Source organism: Phalacrocorax aristotelis, chromosome 1 (assembly GCF_949628215.1).
Source record: "Phalacrocorax aristotelis chromosome 1, bGulAri2.1, whole genome shotgun sequence".
NCBI lineage: Eukaryota > Metazoa > Chordata > Aves > Suliformes > Phalacrocoracidae > Phalacrocorax > Phalacrocorax aristotelis.
The window spans coordinates 217,161,479-217,180,510 of NC_134276.1; the positions used below are offsets into that span (position 1 = coordinate 217,161,479).

The 19,032-nt window shown below is 43.1% G+C and overlaps 1 protein-coding gene across 2 annotated transcripts in view; it reads left to right on the forward strand.

Moving 5' to 3' along the window:
• The window catches only part of NET1 (neuroepithelial cell transforming 1), a 55,720-nt gene that overhangs the window by 17,286 nt on the left and 19,402 nt on the right, over window positions 1-19,032 (forward strand). The window contains exons 1-3 of one of the 2 annotated variants that reach the window (XM_075081713.1): window positions 875-894; window positions 12,953-13,019; window positions 18,214-18,273. In XM_075081713.1, coding sequence (XP_074937814.1) covers window positions 890-894; window positions 12,953-13,019; window positions 18,214-18,273 — 132 coding nt within the window. In that variant the 5' untranslated portion in view covers window positions 875-889. Of the gene's footprint in view, window positions 1-874; window positions 895-12,952; window positions 13,020-18,213; window positions 18,274-19,032 lie in introns of those variants that run through there. The other variant, XM_075081712.1, reaches the window with a different exon arrangement.

The following is a 19,032-nucleotide window of genomic DNA, read 5'->3' on the forward strand; positions in this document are numbered from 1 at the left end:
TGGAACCTACATCGATTTTCTTTGTGTAAACAATTGCTTCGGGATAATCTTTAGAAGAGACAGAGTAATAGCTGTACTAAGTGTCCAAGAATGTTCTCTTGAACATGAATAACCACTTGTTGAGCTGAGCCAGTTTTAATGAGGGGTTTCCTGTGGACATGTCTAGCAGACTTTCTCCTCTCTAAAGATTGTATATGCTTTCTAGAGAGGTGCTATTTTTCCCCTTGCACTGTGAGATTTATTTTGTGTGTGGGTGGTTTGTTTGTTGTAATAACTGTAAATGGCTATAACGCTTTTACTAACTTCATTATTACTCTCTGTTTAAAACTTGAAAACAGACTTCAGGTGTATTTATACTTCTCCCATGGAAAGAGATTAGAGACTTGTGTCTGAACTCTCCTCCCTTTCTCATCATGCTAGCTCATATGTCTCCCTTGGCCCTCAAGCAGCTGTCTTTCCCTGCCAGCCTCCATAAATTTATCCCTGGAGGCAGCAGTTCCTCCTCTACTGCAGTAACTACATTTTCCCTGATTTCTTAATCCTTCATCTGTATTGTTTTGTCTGTTTCAAGTTCTTTTCCTCTCCTTGCAGGCCTTTCTTTACTCTGCTCCTTATCTGCTACTGCCCCTAAAACCTCTATGTTCAGATAGGCAAATAACATCTGAGACTGTCATCCACCTAAAGAGGATTTGGCTTCCAGCCTGAGGTCTAACCCGATCTCTATCACTGTCCATGTGCAAACGGGGCTAAATGGGCCAGATTAGGAGCATGGAGGCTATCTCAAACTGGAAATTGTCATCTAGACATGAACCATGTCATTTGAGAGCTGATACTCCTCTAATGCTTTCCCACCAGCAGGAGAGAGTGGAGGGTCTCAGCAGGAAGCATCATGAGGTATGTCCTAAACACATACAGGTGGGCACAGGCAGAGGCAGAGAGGACCGGGAAACATTGCTGTGGTTTTATGTTGGAGCTCTGTGATGGCAAGCTTGGGTCAGACACAGGTACCAACCGTTTGGACCAACTTTAGTTGGGACCCACCACTGAAACTCTCACGGAATGGGCAAGGCTGAAACCCTACATGAAAAGGGAACCCATCGAAGAATCGAAAGCCTCCAAACTCAGGGGAAACGAGGTCATTCAATGTTAAAGTAGTGTGAAGAAGGGTAGTCAGAGTGAAAGGACTGTTATCTTGCCTGAGCACAGAACGGGCACTAGTTAAAGTGCCTTAAATGAATTCAATAAAACAGCGCAAACCCTGTTTGAGAAAATGAGTTCTCCTGGGGTGGTTACTGGCCTATGTCAACTTAGCACAGGTCGATTTGTACTGGCTTGCGGAGCTGCCTGGGATATCAGCACTAAATGTGTTTTACTTACTTTTACATTTAGTAAGAAAAGAATGAAAGGGACTGTGCCTTCAGAAAGTAAAAGCATTAAACAATCTCTTTTGTAAGAGCAAAGTACACCTTCAAGTCCTTGTAATGTTTAAATATTTAAAATATGAAGTCACTCATTGCTGCCTTACCACCCACCTACTAAGGCCTGTTTCTCTTCCAATCTTACCCTTAAATTGTATAGACATTACATTATGCAGCTCCACCCTGCAGCCATTTCCTGCCCAGCTCCTTAGTCCTTTGTATTTTCTGATTATTTTTTCTCTTGTCTTCTTTTTTGTTTTTCCTACAGCTCCATTTTTTTTTTATCCATGGTTCCTAGGCTGCTTCTGCTGGCTTACTCTGCTCTGCCCAAATCTAACCTTGCCCCCGTTTCTTTTTTACTGTGTGGGATAAGTGCTAATCTCCAGCTCGCAAAGCAATGCAGGGCATCTTTTTATAGCCCTGCTATAAATGAGAAGGAGGTGAACTTTAAGAACATAAGAACTGGTTCAGAATAAGGGTCCCTCTGACCCAATGCGCTGTTTCCAACAGTGATCTGGGTGAGAAGTAAGAAAGTCTGACATTTATGGTGCTCCCTTCTCCTATGCCGTCTCAGTCTCCACCAGTTTTCAAGTCGTCTGCTTAGTAGCCCCCCAGAAAATCTCTTTCAAGGCTTTGTCTAGTCTCGTCTTGATCCCATGCAGACCTTGCATCCAAGGCAGCTTTTGGCAAGGACTCCTGCAGGCCAGTTGTTTACCCAGGGTGTTCCCAGTGGGGCTGTGGCTGGGGAAGCCTCTCCTCTGCTGAAATGGGCAGGAAAAAGGACGCGACCTGCCCCCACACCAGTCAAGCTGTATTTTATGGCTTCTCCAAAACTGCCCTGAGCAGTAGGAAAAATGCTGGTTTAGATTATTTCAAGCCAAAGCCATCCTGTGGCTTGGTTTGGTTTGGTTTCGTTGTGAATTATAAGTAATTACGAACACGTCATTCTAGTGCTGGTGAGTCCCCATACTGGTGCTATAGCAAAGGGCAAGATGGCTTCCTCTAAATACACACGTGGCACTACTGCTGCTGTTACAAATCCCCCACCTCCCCCAGTTTTAGGAAAGCCTTGAGCTGCAGCATAGTCCTGTATAGTAGGAAAAAAGCTATGCTAGTACAAGCAAGCAACCACATTTCAGCTGTTCTTTAATCACCTTTACATGCATATGTTCAGCCTTAGCAGAAGACGATTGTCTATCACTGAGCATAAGCCTAACCAAGCTCTACCTGGTGCTTGCTTCAGGTTGCGAGGATGTCTGTGGACTCTGATAGCGGTTCAGCTGGTCAGTGGTAACTTGTTACATCATGTTAAGTTGCTGCTCCAGCCCTTGAGCCCTACAACTGGAGTAACTGCATTCATACCAGGGCTGCAGTGTCAGCTTGCATAAAAAAGCTAAAACATACAGCTGAAGTGACTGTTTGCATAGCTACTTAGAGTTAAAAAGAGAAGTTTGTGCCTGTCAGCACTAAAATGCATGTTTTCCTGACTGTTCTCTTGTGATAACTTCTAATATTTATTGGATCAAGCTTGGTTCCCACAAGAACTCAAAATAGTTGCCTGGATTTAAACCAGCGCAGTCTTCCTTGGCTGGCATGGCTGCCGGGCAGTGAAGCTTGCTCCCATGGCTTCTGGGCACTTGGAATTCCTCCATCCCAACTGTTCTCCCCCAAGAGCATTCAAAATAGGTATCACAGGCAAAGGGGTTCGCGGGGGTGACTCTAAGTGGAAACAGTTACATTTAAAGTACAACTAGTTTCAACTGAACTTGGAGCCTTTTGCTCCCTGCCTGGAAATGTTCAAAAAGTTTAAAGTTCACTTGCAGCCCTCAAAAGCCTGGTTTTGTGGGAGTTAAAAAAAAAAAAAGTCAGGTAAAGTTAATCCGAAAGGGTCAGTGGTTCATGAAAGCACCCAGAGTCAGTGGCCTTCACTTTGGTACACTGTGAAGGCGGCCTTATCTTCAAGCCTAGTCTCTATGAGACAGTGCTTTCCTGTGAGCACGGCTATTGTTTACAACATTTGCTTCCTTTATTTTTCCTCCTTGAATGCAGTCCAGATACCTAAACATTTATTTGTGGCATTTTTTTGTGCTTGGCATTATCACCTTGTCACATTAAGTTTAACATCTCTGCATTGAGAAGTCCACTCTTATTTTACTTTTCCAATGGTGGTGGTTTCTCTGGAACCAGCTCATTTCTGACTTTGGGACCAAAATTGGCCAAGACAATGTGAACTATTTAGAATAAAGCCTGACTAAAGATTTCGGTAAGCCTCTAGAGGTAACTGCTATCAACTGTTACAGCTAGGATGACACGATCAAGTGAGTCAAAAATGTATTTATGAATATTGCATCTGAGCTCTGACTATAAACTTTGTCTGCTGGTATCTCCTAAGCATTGCATGGAAGATTCATTTCACCTAACTTTGGTCACCTAAAAGCTGATTGCTTAAATCTGAGCCACACACAAGGTTCCTTTATAGCCGATGCAGAAAGAGAGGCGCCCCGAGGGCATAGCCAAGCCAGCTTAAAATGCCTGGCTGGAGGTGTCAGCCTCTCTCCAGGAGTGACAGGGGAGCCTGGACAACTGCCTCTCTGTCGGGGGGCTGACAGATGAGATGAGCCCTGGCCTGGCTACACACTCAGCCGGAAAAGGGAGCCAGGGTTTGGCATGTAGTGTTGGTGTGGTTTTATTTCTGTTCCTGGTTTTTAATTGTTAGGATTATCTTCTAGTCCATCATTCATGTGAGAAGTCGTGCACGGCCGACAGACCTGATTGACAAGGGCCTGATGCCTGAAACGCAGCGGCTCAAGAGCTGGGGGTGCATCAGCTCTGCTGCAGGGAGCTGTGCTCTTCTGCCAGAGATGATCCTGCAGCAGTGAGAGTGATTGCACGGCTGCTGACAGGCAAAATATTTTATCAGCAGCTGCACTGCTTCTCCCTACAGTCCTCCTCCCCCCTCCGCTTCAGCATTTACATATCTCTGGTAATGAGAGTACAAATAGCTCTGTGAAGTGGGAAGAATTACTACATCCAGTGTGTGCTTAATCATGTATCAGGAGATGTGAGTTCTGTCAGTAGCTTTCATTTTCTCATAATAAAGAGGAATAAAGTTTTTTCTCTTTCTAGTGATAGATTATTGCCATAATCCTCCCTTGCAGGCAAGAATACCTGCCTGCAGAACTGGAGCTCTCAGCCCAGCTCTGCCCCTGTGTGCCTTAAGGCTGTGTGGAGGGGAGTCTGCTCTTGCTATCTTCCAAAGCAAAGAACCGGTGGAGGCAAGGGCAAATGCCAGGGGGCAGGAACAGCTGGGCCATGCTCTGGGCAGTCACTAGCATGAAGACATTAATTCTGATGAGTCTGTAGGGACACCAGCTCCCTCCTGTGCCCTGTAAGTGGAACCATACTTCTAGAGAACCACAGTTTCGGCTCACACCTAGAGGTGCTTCTGTCCTCTCAGCTTGGGCACGGCCTGGACTCATGGACTCCTGAGGCACCCAGTTTTTCTTTGTTTCCTCAGCAGTACACGATCCCTGGGATGTTCACAGTGTCCCCATCACCACCTCACTGTGTTTGCAGGCGCGTTTAGGGGCAACCTTAGGCCACGATGGCAGTTGAAGATGGTCTGTGCAGCTGCAGAGTTGTCTCAGCAGGCCAGCTCGCGAGCAAAGCAGAACAAAGATTTTCCTACCCAGGCTTGTGTTTGCTACCTCTCAGTTTGGCCAGTGCAAATGTTTGCACAGTCATGTTGTAAACTAAATCACTGAAACCGCGCTCTTACCAATAGCCTTTTGCGAAGATTATTTATATTTGTTTCATTTCAGTGCTCGGCTCACAGTGTATTTCAGTGCGTCATTTGACCAGAAGCCTTTGAAAAATGCCCCTCCGTGCTAAGCATAAATGTTGAAGTAACTTGAACAGTTGGACGGCGATTGGGGTGGGGAAGAGAGACTTGACCATGTGCTACCGAAAAGACCTCCTTTTTCTCCTGCAGAAAGCTCTGGCTGCCAGCCTTAGCAACAGTGTGGGGAGCTTAGCGTTTACTGAATTTGACTTGGAGCAGATACCCGGTCGGGGAGGGAAGTGTGAAGGCAAACTGGAAGGAAGATGCTTGGGTCATAAGGGAAGTCTGCAGTGAAAAGATATCACTTCAATCCTCAGATGAAACTAGATGTTGCTGTGTTGGCTGTGGAGAGGCTGTTAATGTTCAGCTCTGGAGAGGTCAAGCGTGTGATTATTTAAGGATATCAGTGCATGTTTAATCTCCTTGGGGCTTATCTGCTCATGTTCAGTGCTGCTGTTGATTGCTTCTTCAGAAAAATAGCTATAATATTCCACCAATCCATGTGAGGAGCAAACGCTTCTAAAATGGAAAATCACTCTTCCCGTTCAGTCTGTGCTGGACTTCATAAAACTATTTAAACAAAAATTTAATGTTCTTTCTATAATTTAAACCTGCCCAGGGTGTCTGAAGGCACTTCCTTTTAGAAGCAGAGGTTGTTCCAACATAAAAGAACAAAATAATAGCTATTCCAGAGTGTCTGAAAAGTACAAGAAGTTCTCAGCTCAGCAGTAGCGCTGCTCGGCCCTGTCCAAGCGGTAGATGGATGGAAGTGTTTTTGATCGCTGTTTAACTCTACTGCTGGCCATGCGTTTTCGTGGCTTTGCTATTTGAAAGCTGAGACTGCTAGAATTACTAATTGCACCAGTGTTGCAAATCGTGATGCTGCTGCTGCCAGAAAGTTATTGCAGCTTTCTAAACCACATTTCCAGAAAGCAACCAGTCATTCTTTTGCTCTCTATATAATTACAGCTGTAAGTATCCTGCTTCCTTTTGTGCGCTACTGGCAGCAATAGCATTAATGAGGTAGTATTAATGACTTAATGATGGAGACACAGTCTGCAAACTTGAACCCCCGTGCAGAGTTCACAGGCACCATTTTCCTCTCAGCTATTGAAGTACTGAGTTCTTCTGTCTTGCTTTTAGATATTTAAAATGTCTGTCAATAGGTTTTGCTTCAAGTAAAGCTTTTACCCTGGAGCTTTTCAAGATAGGGAACCGTGACAAGCACGGCTGTAAGTGCCCTTAGTCAGAGTTTGTTTGCACGGTGCTTGGGAGGCCTCTTATACTGGCTAAGGCCTCTGGATATTGTTGAAGTGGAAATATTAACTATAGTAGTTTGGAAATCCAGAGGTTCTTCCCCTCCCCCCCCCCCCCCCCCCCCCCCCCCCGAAAAGCTTTAAATTAAAATTCAAAAGGCGCTTTGTGGAACATTTCTGTTCTTGTCCTTCAGAACAGGATACACCAGTGTGGCTTGCTCGTTTGGGGAAAGACTTGCTTTTAATCTGTTCATGTTGCTGTAATAGTCACCATCTTAGTACTTAACTGGTGCAAGTGGTTTATATTTAAGAACAGATTGCACTGAAAACAAAAAAAAAGAGGGGGTTGGAAGTCAGAGGGGAAGGAAACACAGAGTTGCTGCCCAGTCTGAAGAATGTATTTTGGAACTTTAAAAAGTTAAGAGAACTGCCGGATCAAAGCATTTCTGCAGTTTCCTGGATAAGTCATCAAAAATAAGTAAAAAAAGAGCGCAGACTGTCGAATGATGCTGACTAGGCGGTGTGGATTTACAGTAAAAAGGAAGAAAAATGATTCAAATAACATTAATGGGAAGTTGCTCTAACCTGGTGAATGAAACTCTTCTGTGCTTTATCCTCTAGTCTGACTAATGGGAATCTATTCTAGCACGCCCTTTGAGGATATCTTTTGGAGACCCCAAAATCTCTTCTGTGGCTTCTGTGCCCCTCCCCGCCTGGCCGCTCCTTCCTCAAAAAAATAGCAAAAGTCAACCCAAAAGCACCCTACCTCTGGAGAAGACAAGCAATAAAAAGATGCTTAAGAAGAAACAGAGTACTTGACAGAAACGTTTGCTTTTTGATAAATTGATTTAAGATTAGGTGTGGTTTTTCACTGCTTTTTACCCCTCCCTTCTGAACTTCAAAACACATCCAGCTCTGAAGGGAATCATCAACCTTGAAATTAAATTGTGAGGACAACCTTGGCCAAGTGCTCACTGCCATTGCTTCATCCATACCCTCCTGTGCTGATGAGAGGATCCCGATGTTTATTCAAGGAAGGCGGTGAACAATGACTGTTTCCTTTGTCTGGCTTCAATGTGAAACAATTCGGCAACAACACTGGCCTTTATCAATATGTTATCTACTAAATTGCCCAAACTTCCTCTATTAAGGTAGTTGGGGCCCCATCTCCTCCCTTGCTATGTTGCCGAACAGGTTTTGTGTTCAGGACTTCCCCTGCCTCTCTCAGTCTTGGTAGCTGGTTTTCTAAACCAGTTTGCAGGCCAACTTGAAAATACAAGTGACACGTGCTCTTTTAAGGTTAAAAAATGTTTCATAGCTAATATCTCTATGGACCATCAGCATGGCAATCTCTATTTTAACAGGCCCTGGAAAGGTTTAGTCTTGGCAAGACTGGCAGTATCATCATTTGCTGGTAAGCAGCCTGGAACATTCATTTCTTGAAGCAAACAGAGGGCACCAAAACAGAAGTGTTTGTTCTTTCTGTACAGTCTCAACAAGATTGCCCTTCCCCTGCTCTTAGTTTGAAGAGATTTGCTTTGCCAGCACATTGTCGCAACATTTTACGTCTCAAAAATTATTTTTGTGTGTTCACGTAATTGTCTTCGTAACACTGAAGCTCTTAGTAACTTTGAAATAGGTTTCAAAGGTACATGAATCAGCCAGCTGTAATTGACACTTTCTGCTTGTCTTGAGCCTGGTAAGGTAAGGCAAGAGTCTGTATCTGCTCATCATCTCTTAAACAAGGAAATTATGCTGGAGACAGTCTATGAAGAAAAATCTCTTTCAAGGAAGTGACTGAACACAGCTACTATGGTCTTTTTGTTTGGGGGACACAGCAGGGTTATCTATGGGTGGCCTTATAATAGCTGGGCTCTTGGAACAGCTTTGTGGTAAACATAGCAATTAACTATATCCAGCTGCTGGCACCAGCCCAATACTTTTCTCTGCTATCTTCAGGTACTAAAACTTTACATCCCAGGCCACTCTGCACTTGTTCCAATTAATCATACCATGTTTTGAGCAAAGACCAACAGCGCAGTGCTCCATCATGCAGCTCTGCTTTTTCTCATGTTGTGTTGTGAGATGCGTCAGGTAAAACTTCCAGGATTGCTCTTACGGTCATCGCTGACCTTTAGCTCACCAGCCTGTCTCCAGATTCTTGACAGAGCTTGTAAGGGATGCCCATCTGAGTACTGCAATCATGAGTCATCCATTTGCATGTAATACACAGGGTAGTCATGCAGGTGACTAAATTTGGCTGCATAGTTTTGAAGAGCTTTGCAGGTTCTAGCAGAGCTACAGGCAGAGCAAAAAAGTGATCCTGCAGGCAATCATCCGAATGGTCTTTGCTTAAATGGTACCTCATCGAGGCTCAGTTAGCAAGAAGTGACTGGAGAGGGGACACCGGGAGATGTGATGAAGCTTTGAGATGACAGAGGCCACTTTCCTAAAGGCTTTTTTTCCACTTAGCACAAGGCACTGTTTCCCTCTATGTCTGTCCGTTTGCCACTCCTGATAGTTCCTGGCAGATCTCAGCTCTCCACATTTGGCCAAAGACTTGAAAAAAAGGAAGGAGGATCAGTAAGATCTCTTTACACCACAAAAAGCTCATTCCTATTAGAAGATGGTCAGAAGACATCTGTGATACCAAGATATAGATCAAATAAGAGGACTTCTACACCCAGAGCACTGCTGATGTTGGTGGCATGTGAGAAGGAGCAGTTTCTGGTTTCTACTTTGCCCTCTTTTCTTGACTGAGTCCTCTTACTAGACCACTGAAGAGCAAGAAGGAGTAACCGGTCTATAATGGGCTTTGTTGTTGCAGAAGATCTGCCTTGGGTGTTTGGTGGACTGATGGCAACTTTTTAACTGGGCCAGATATTTCTATTTTACATGCCTTTTGTGGGAGGTATTAGCTGCATTTCTCCCCACAGCTGAGTGACCGAGGGAGAAAGTCTGGATGATGGAGTCTGAGATGGAGAAATTTCTCTCCAGCTCCTGTGGACAACTGGAAACAAAGCTGCCTGGAGATTTTTGAACCTTAATCCTATTGTACTCCCGACCCCTACTTAAAACACCAAGGTTTCCAAATTAACACCACTCATATGTGATCACTTCTCCTTTTCATGAAAGAATAGTGACTATGTTGATACTGAGCAGTAGCAGCAGAGAGGTTAATTCCTGTGTGATCACCTCTGCAGGTTGTGTTTTGAAAGGCACCAACAGGCAGGTTCCCAGGAGACTCCAAGAAAAGCCTCTTTTTCAAGGACAGTGGGGAGGCCAGAGTGGGAGTCATCTTGCGTGCTTAGCTATATAAGTCCCACCCCAGTTTGAGCAGAGGGGTATCTGAAATGCTGCATGGGCAGTCCCACGAGCTACAGTGTGAGTGCCAAAATAAAGCACCGCTTTGGATTAAAGACCTATTAGAATGCCTGTAAAATAAGTATGAAACACGTTGGGCAGCAAATGGAAATCTGTGGTGGTTGCTTTAAACTTGGAGCATAAGAGGTCATGATGATAGTTGTACAGTACATTTAAATTTGAGCTTTTTGAAAGGCTGCTGTAGCCAAACTTACTTGATTATAACTCATAAAATCTCCATTTGGTTGGAAGTTGAGTGCACTAGTACAAATGGGCCGAACTCTTGCTTGTTCTCAATAGCAGCTTTGTACTTGCAGTCCCGCTGTTCCCCATGGGCAGGAGGGCACAACTCAAGGCGCACCCAGGACACCAGACAATGCATCTGGAGCAGCAACAAGCAGCCCACGTCCGTACTGGGATGACTGGGTGTTACTCTGAACAGTTTGCAAGCCTCGTGTGGCTTCTAGGCCACAATTTAGGTGCCTCTGGTGTCAGAGATCAAGATTCATGGAATAAAATATGCTCCTGCTTCACGATAACTCATGCTTGCCTTAGAGACTCAGGCGTAGTCCGTTCTGGTAGCTCTTTATAGCTGCGCGGGGCACAGTTTGCAGACCATTAATTATCTCTTTGCTCTTCTATCTGTAGACAAGGAAGGTTTAATCAAACTCATAAATATTGGTCTGGGCAGCTTAGCAGGTTAGATGCTGGGATTAAACAGTAAGGATTTTTTCTTTCTCATGAGAAAAAAAGTGACTCTATTTTAAATTTCAAAGAAATCCAGTGCTGATTCCCAGATTTTCTTCCGGAGTGGTATGTACTCTTGTAAGTCCCAAAGAATGTTCCCTTCCAGAAGTTTCTCCTCCATCTAGCAATCAGTGTACTGGTATGCAGCTCTTGGAAATGCCACTTTCCTTTCTGGAGCAGTCTCGTAGACACAGTGATTGTATTAAAAGATATTGGCTGATCTTAAGGTACCTGAAGGTTGTGTGGTCTGAGGAAAAGTTTCCTTTGGTTTTACATAAGTCATAATTTGTGTGTGCGGTACTTTGAGCAGGCTTATTTTTTACATTATAGATTTTAGGTATTTATTTTAGAGATCTATATATTTAGATACCCAAGTATATGGGTATATATAACATAGATGGCATATTTACTATTCTAACCACTCTGACGCCCGTGACAATGTTCTTGCTTCCTGGTTTTCTACTGTGGATGCTGCTTGCTTAGCATTTTCACTGCTCACATGGCAGCTGCCTTGCTCAAACCTTTGGAGCAGGTGAAATGCTCCCTAAACGGGTCCCTAGGGAACTTCAGTCACCCCAAAAGCTGCAGGGAAGCGTTGTTCTATTTTGTGTGACCTACTGACGTGGCCAAACAGCTCTCGCTCACGTCTGGATCAAAGTATATAATTTTCTGCTAAGGCTGCTTCAGCTTTCTATGCGTGGCAGACGCATTCCTTCACCACGAGTGGGGAATGACGAGAATACGCTCTTGCATGTAGTCGTCGTGTCTTTTTGGTACCAGGTACCAGAGAACAGTTTTGGATTATCCCAAGAAACAAAGTCCGCTGCCCGGACACTGCATCCTCCTGGAGTGAGGAGCACAGAACCACCTCAGGCATTCAGCAGCTGGTTAGATGTCTTCTCAGATTTGAGTCTGAAGTAAATTACGGCATCGCTTGTATTAACCAGACGTATGCTAAGCAAAAGGTCAGCATAGCAATATATTTCTAGAGGAAAAGTGCTAATAAGCTCACCTGTGTAGCCTATATCTGCTGCATAAAAGATGTGTCTCATCATCAAAAGCTCTTGCATTCCTTCACATCTTGCTTCCAATAAGGTACACTTCATATAACGTTTGTCTTGTTGCTCTGCATTGGCTGGTAGAAGTACAAAAGTATTTTCTGGGTGGTTGACTTATATTTTCCAAATACCATCCCAGAACACCCCACCCTGCACAAACCTTTTACAGACAAATGCTTTTTCTCTTCCAATATGGAGAGCTGCTGACGCTAAATGCTACTAATACTCTGAGATGAATTTTCAGCAATGTCTGAGCAATGCTGGAGTGCAAGTCCCCTGAAAGTCAGAAGGATTTGCATTCCTATATTATTTCCAGGTTTTTCTATAGTCCTGTGGGATCTTAGTACAAAGAAGAAAGGTGCAGCTGGCGAGAAGATGCCTTTTCTGGCTGAGTTTGTGACAGCAAGGGGGAAATCTTCTCCCCATTAGGTGATACAGCTGGCTGCCTTTGAAAAAAAGCGTGTGGCCCGTTTGGGACTAAAGTTCTACATGCAGGAACCCAATGACAGACAAAAATGTTTCTCCATATTACAGCCAGAATAAGCTTTAAAAAATTGTTGCTGGAAACATACCTTAAGTCCACCAGACAGTGAAAGTTGGAACGTAACTTGTTTGCTTAACTCGGTGCTAGTACAATAAATGACTTGCATAAGGCAATTCGTTTACCATTGTTCAAAGAGCAAGGATTATACAAACGGTCTATTGTGTGTAGTGCTTTCTGGTGGTTTAACTTTCTTGGATTGAGAATGACTTAATGAAAGACCACAACTCAATTCCTGGTTGTAACTTTATGGGAAACTACAAGGCTGTATTGTCAAAGGTGCAGTTTGTTGCCTCCTTTCATTTCGGCTTCATTAACCTTGGAAAATGAGACCACAATATTATTATTTCTTACTATTATTGTTGTTGTTGTTGTTGTTTTATCCTTCCTCTTGGTCAGATTGGCAGATTAGTGGTCAAAGAGAGATTTTTCCTCCAGACCAGCCCGCAGGGCCCAGTGGGAGGGTTTTGCCTGCCTCTGTTGCACAGAGCTGTTTATTGTAGTAAACCGGGATTTTTAATCTAACACCTGCAATCATGGTGAGGAATACTGGCAATCCTTTTGGTCTCTCTTTCCTAAAGACTCTGCTACATCATTGTCATTGCAACTTTTCTGCCAGGAGCCGTAGATGTACGATACCGTCAAAGCTGCGGAAAAGAGATGTAGTTTATCAATTGCTACAGCAACCTATAAATTATTTAATCTTATTCCTTTTTTTCTACTCACAGGTACCCTCTGAGACGAGGCAGCTCTTTCACTTTTCTGACTCCAGGATCACACTGGGACTTCACCCTGGTGAGTAAAACAGCTGGTGGCTGCATATTGCAAAAGCTTGTAAACATAAGCAGGAATACAGAGGTGAAAGTCCCTCTCCCTGGAGAAGAAATAAAATCAGTGCATTCCTTTCTACATGGCTAGACACTTTCTGAGCCACTGAGGCTTCTGAGCTTTAGCTGGAAGGTGCTTTTTGCACACAGGGCTTAAGAGGAAGCAGGATATTCTGGACACTGTGGTTTCTTTATAACTGCTTACTTTCTTATGTGTTTCAGCAGTCCTGCTAGTTAAGCTGGCAATGCAATAGGCAAGATGTAAAACATGGTGTAGAAATAAACCCTTTTTTTCCTTACATGCAAAAATCTGTATTTCATCTAGTATGGAGAAACTACCTTAGAGCAAATGCATGGCCTTTATTGCCTTGTACTCTCCGCTCCCTGTCCTATAACATGGATCCCTTACTATGGAAATGGTTCATATCCAGCCTCTAGAGCTGGTTGAGAAAGACGAACCACGCTGGAGAGTGGTTCAGAGGGCCTGCGCTGGGTTTCTGTTCTGAATTGTTGCTTTATGAAGTCTGTCCCTCTTCATGCACAGAGAACTGCAGGGCAATTAGTCAGCTGATGTAGGTGCGCAGATCTTGTCCCATCGTAAAGTTCATTTTCATGAGCTGCCCAAGCTGATTTGCCCCCCGCTGCCCCTGGAAGCGGTGATCCCATCCTCAGACAGCAAACTGATCTGGCTGAAAAACTTGCCGTACCAAAAAGACAAGGAAGAGTTTTGGATGAGCCATTCCAGCTGACTGCACAAGCTGTATGAATGACTGTGTCGGCATGAGGGAGGGTGTCAGAACAAGTCTGGAGGTGGGGGAAGGGACAGGACTACCTTTTATGAAAGAAATCCCATCTAAAATCAGATGGAGCTTCTTGTGAAAGTGTGTATTTAGACAGGCAGCCACGTGCAATTTTGAGGCTGCACAAACACCAGTCCAGTGTGGGAGCGGATTAAACAAAACCATAAGCTCTTGTAGATTTTTCTTTTGCTTCATTTTAGAAACTTTCATCTGGTGACTACAGCTACATTAAACATATATTTCTGAATATTACAAAGCCCTAGAAATTATATTCTTTCAAATTGGAAAATATTGTGCTCTAACATCACAAATTAAAAGCATTTTGATTGAGTTTCAAGTTATTCCTGTTCTTTGCGTATTTTTTAATCTGCCTTTATTTGGCTATATGCATATTCAGATCAACCCTAAATTACAGTTAGAATGTATTGTATGTTGTGACACAGACTGCAAAAGCCAAAGAAAATGTTTTTGAAGGACTTAATTGCTTAACTGTGTTCCTCCATCATGTCCCTCATCAACCTGGTCCACCGCCACTTCTCCCTTCAAGCCCTCATAGCTTCATTTCCCAGCTATAGATGGTGGGTAGCTCTGAACTCCAGCCCTTTTCTGGAAATCCAAGCTTTCCTGTGACTAGCTAGAGGTTAATCTTGGATTAATACACCTAACACTGGAAGAGAATTAAATACGAGAGGGAAAGTATAATGGAGAAGCACATAGCTGTGCAGTTCGGTTACCCAGCAGACATACCGGTACTGCATGGCTGGAGACCGGGTCTCTGCTTAGAGGCTTTGTGAGTGTAATTGCACTGGCATACGTTGACCAGCACCCTGTATTTTGGCAGCAGCCTGTAGGCCAGCAAGAACTCTACTTTTAGTGTCATGCTTCTCATGCACTGGAGTGTGTCACACACAGAGTTTTCTTCCCATTGACCACCAAGTACTTATACGCTGGTCACAAATAGCATCCGTTCATGCCATGGTTTGTGCAGCTGCTTGGACAAAAGTCTGTAAGATGTATCTGGCCTGAGTCTCAGGGGAAGCGCGTAGCTCAGCCAAGCGTCCTTTTCATGCCTGCAGAGGTGGGGTACATTTAAAGAGGACTAATGCATGTTCTGCACAATTCTAAGACAAGACTAATACAGTTTGGGTTAAAACATTCTCTGGATGGCTTCTGGCTGGAAGCAAGGTTACTCATGGTCTGTTTCCCTTTCTTCCTTTTCATTAAGGAGGATTCATTTATGAGAAACAGGCACTTGATCTTTGTTGACTTAACGGCCCTGATGTGCATTCCTCACCTGAAACCTTATTGGTGTTTTATGACTTCAGGTGGGCAATAAGGAGCAAAAACCAGACTGATCCCTAAAGAACAAAATATCCTGGTTTAAGGCAAAAGCCCTCAGTAGGAGAGAGGAACACTAGAATTGTTTTTAAATCAAAAAGCAGTACTTTCTTAAACAGTGTTCCTGGAGCTTTAATCAGAATCCTTAAAATGTAATTAACATTCATGCTCATGGTATTGTTGAGGCCTTTCTAAAATAAAGTAACAAAATATTTAGATTTCTCCTCCTGATTAGCATTTTTTTAATGCCTCTCCTTTACAATACCTCTTTGAGAGACTAAATCGGGTCTCACGGTTTTTACAGTTTAATAACTTTCGTAGAAGTAACTTTTTCCACATGACTTGAGTTTCGTGAGAAGGTTAGGATATCAGATCTCTGACGGTGACAGTCTCAAAAATGTGAGAAAACAGTACCATAGCAGTTGCTTTTCTATCGTGTAGCTTTAAATGCCCAGATTTGAGCAGTCTGAAGAGGCCATTTTCTTGGAGTCTGTTTCTGTTCTGGCACCACGCAGGAATGATACAGCTGGCTCTGTAGTGAAATGTCTAAGTTTTTGTATGAAACTATATTGGGCAAAGGAAATGGGGTCCAGCCAATGCAATACTTATTGCATAAGTCTAGCCAGTTTAAAAACAAAACTTTGGCCTTCCTTTCGTGTCTGGGCTTTGGTCTGGAGCTGTATGTTAAAGACGTTAATATACTTGACTACATAAGGAACGAATAATATTCAGACTAAAAAGGCGTGGTGTCTTTGTCTTTATTGCAAGTTTTCTTCTGTTAAATAGATGCTAATATCCTTGACTTACATATGGGAAAAATAATCTGCAGACCAAAAAGGTGTGGTTATAGCAGTCTTATTGCAGGGTTTGATAAATAACCAACCCTGAATATTTTACTAAACCTAAAAAAAACAAATGTCTGCATTTGCATGTGTTCTCAAGCCTGCCAAAGGTCTGTTCAAAAAGTATGGAGTGTGCTGAGACATTAATTCAGTGTCAATGTTACAAATATGGTAAGACATAACGTCTAATGTGAGAATTTTTTCCTCTGTAGTCAGCAGGTCTATCAATGAAGGGACCCACTCACGTGGCAGTCAGTATCTTATCTTTGCAACTACAGAGAACAACAAAAAAAATACAAACAGAAAAAGTGAAACCATTGGGGAACTTTGTACTTGAGTCCACTTCTATCGCTAGTTTGAATAGCCGAGGAAAAAAACACAGCACCAGAACCCAAAATATAAGAAACTAGTAGTGCAATTCTGTAATATCTCACCATTACGTGTGTGTATTTAATAGTTAAATGGTAGAGTCAGCATAGCGTGGACAAGCGAGAAGACGCATTGGAGCCTAAAAACACATAGTACGAAAGGACTAGCAAACAAGAGAACAGGTTTCTGAGAACCCCCCAGGGGAGCTGAACATCCCCTCAGCAGCATCATTTTCAAAGGAACCATGAGAACTAGGCTGGTCAGCATTTAAAAATAATTTGAATGAATACTTGTATTCAAACTTTTTTAAATACACTTAGAGTGATGACGAACCTCTATTAAAGCAGAAACTTTTAAGTTATTTGAATATATTATTAAATTATAAGAAAACTGGAATTACATATTTGCTCCTGACAGGTCAAGCTGCTGGACTGGTAGAGCACAAAACTAAAATGTGCTGAAGTTCAGGGTGGACTTGTGGTAGTAGTTCCCTCTGCAGCTCCAGAGAGGGTGTGTTCCCTATTTCACCTGTCTCAACGTCTAGTTCAGTGTCTAGTCTGTTAAACTGATAAACAACGTGTAGACCCATATAAAAATACAAAACAATTTCTTTTCCCTTTGTGCTTAACAAAATGGAAGATATGAACTTGACTCATTCTGAAATGTTGAAGGACAAGGGTCAAACACAGGATGAAAATCAGCTACTTGTTTCATGGGTGACCAAATAATTTATGCTCATGACCCATGTTTTTTTCCAGACCAGGTGATTTGCATGCTGCCACAGCCTAACAGGATGAGTCCACAATTAATTTTCCATTATCTGGGTAATAAAAAAATAATGTAGAAGCCCAGATAGTACAGAAATAGTGGGAGGTATCAGGAAGCTCGGTGCAGATGTCTTTGATCGTTGTTCTACCGGTTTGTGCACTTCGGAAAGGAAAACAGTTGAGAGCTCCCTAGCCGAAAGCCTCATCTTTCTCCCACAAAAAAAGCTTATTCTTTTAGCCCACTGCATTCCTAACAGGGATGCTTCAGCCACAGCTGCCTGCCGGCCATGTCCAAAGTAATGAATTAAACAGGTGATGGAAATGCCCTCACATACACACGCATTCAGCTGTTTAGGGAACCACGCTAAAACAAATCCCTGATACACAATAAGAATCTCCTGAATAAAATATATTTGGGTATTAGAGGGTAACTGAGGAGCAGGAACAACCGGCCTAGTGCAAAACTGCTTTATGCTGGTGCTGTCCCCAGGGTGAAATCTGTAGATCCCCTCGCTCACAGACCCCTGCCCGAGCCCAGCCGTGCGGGTGAGCAAACGTCATGAGAGTTAGGCATGGTGTCTTCTGGTGTCCCCAAGAGACCTCAGACCTTAATGATTACCAAGTCTGACCCTTCTAGTACCTAACTCTTTCAAAAAGCCCAACTTTATTGCTGGATTGCTGACCTCAGAAACCACAAAAAATGTTTCATTTAATTAAATGAATCTCAAATCGTTTCACAATGGTAACCGCTGCATTCTGTCCTGCTGCTGAGGTTTCCTACTCAAGACTTCACTCACAACCATGGTTATGGGAGTACAGAGAAACAAGCTAACAAGCATGTAATTTATAGGTATTGGTCAGGTGACAAGCCTCATGAAACATCATAAACATGCTTTGCATTAGTCTTCAGTCTTTAGGTTTTTGAGTTATTACAGTTATTTAGGGGTGTAAAGAAAGAAAATGTCTCTAGTCTGCTTTATAAAAAGCAGTTGTCTTTCTGAACGCAAACCGAGTGCACAGCGATAACTCTGTTTCATTTCTTACAGAAGAGGAAGCGCCGAGAGAAAGATGATGATGTAGTCAGTCTTTGCAGCCTTGACTTCAAGGTAATCAAAACATGTCCCTCTACAATATTGTGCAATCATCTACTTTGTCGGCTGTAGCGGCTTCTACCAGGGAATAACATACTTTCTCTGTTTGCATTTCACCATCAACAGTTTAGAGATGCGTACAGCTGTGTTTGCTCTTGCATACACCTCTGGGGTGGGCTGAGACCTGCTAGGGATATCCATAACACTCTTTGTGATCTCCTGTTTTAATCATCTGAATCCTAATTCTGCCACAGTTTTAATGTTGTGTGAAATAAATGCGTGTAGCCCCTACTTAGCAAGAACATAAGCATTTTCAAGTGCCAGGAAGCAAAACTGTGCAAAGCCTCTTCAAATGTTGCTTTTGTTTGACTTCAGTGCACTTCGTTGCATTGTAAACAAGCTGGACTGGCTGGGTGGTAAATTGTTCTTAAAGCTATGGATTAAATTGTCTTATGAAAATGTGGGTGGGGAGGTGCAGAGCTGCATCTTTTTCTAAGGACTATCCAAGCTTGGTTTTCTGAAGAGAAACTACTTCCCACTGTCCACCTGCCCTGAAGATCTCGCTGTCAGACACTTCTCTTTGTTCCCCTTCTTCAGAGAAATAGGGTTTTTACTAGGAAGGTCGAGTTGAGCATTAACTAAGTGGGTTTTATGGTTTATTAGACTGGGATTAAAAGTAATTTGTTAGTGGGGAATTTCCTGTTTGACCTAATGATCAGTGCATCCTCTGTTGTCGTTCACTTTGCATTTGTGCATTATTTATTAGCCTCACTT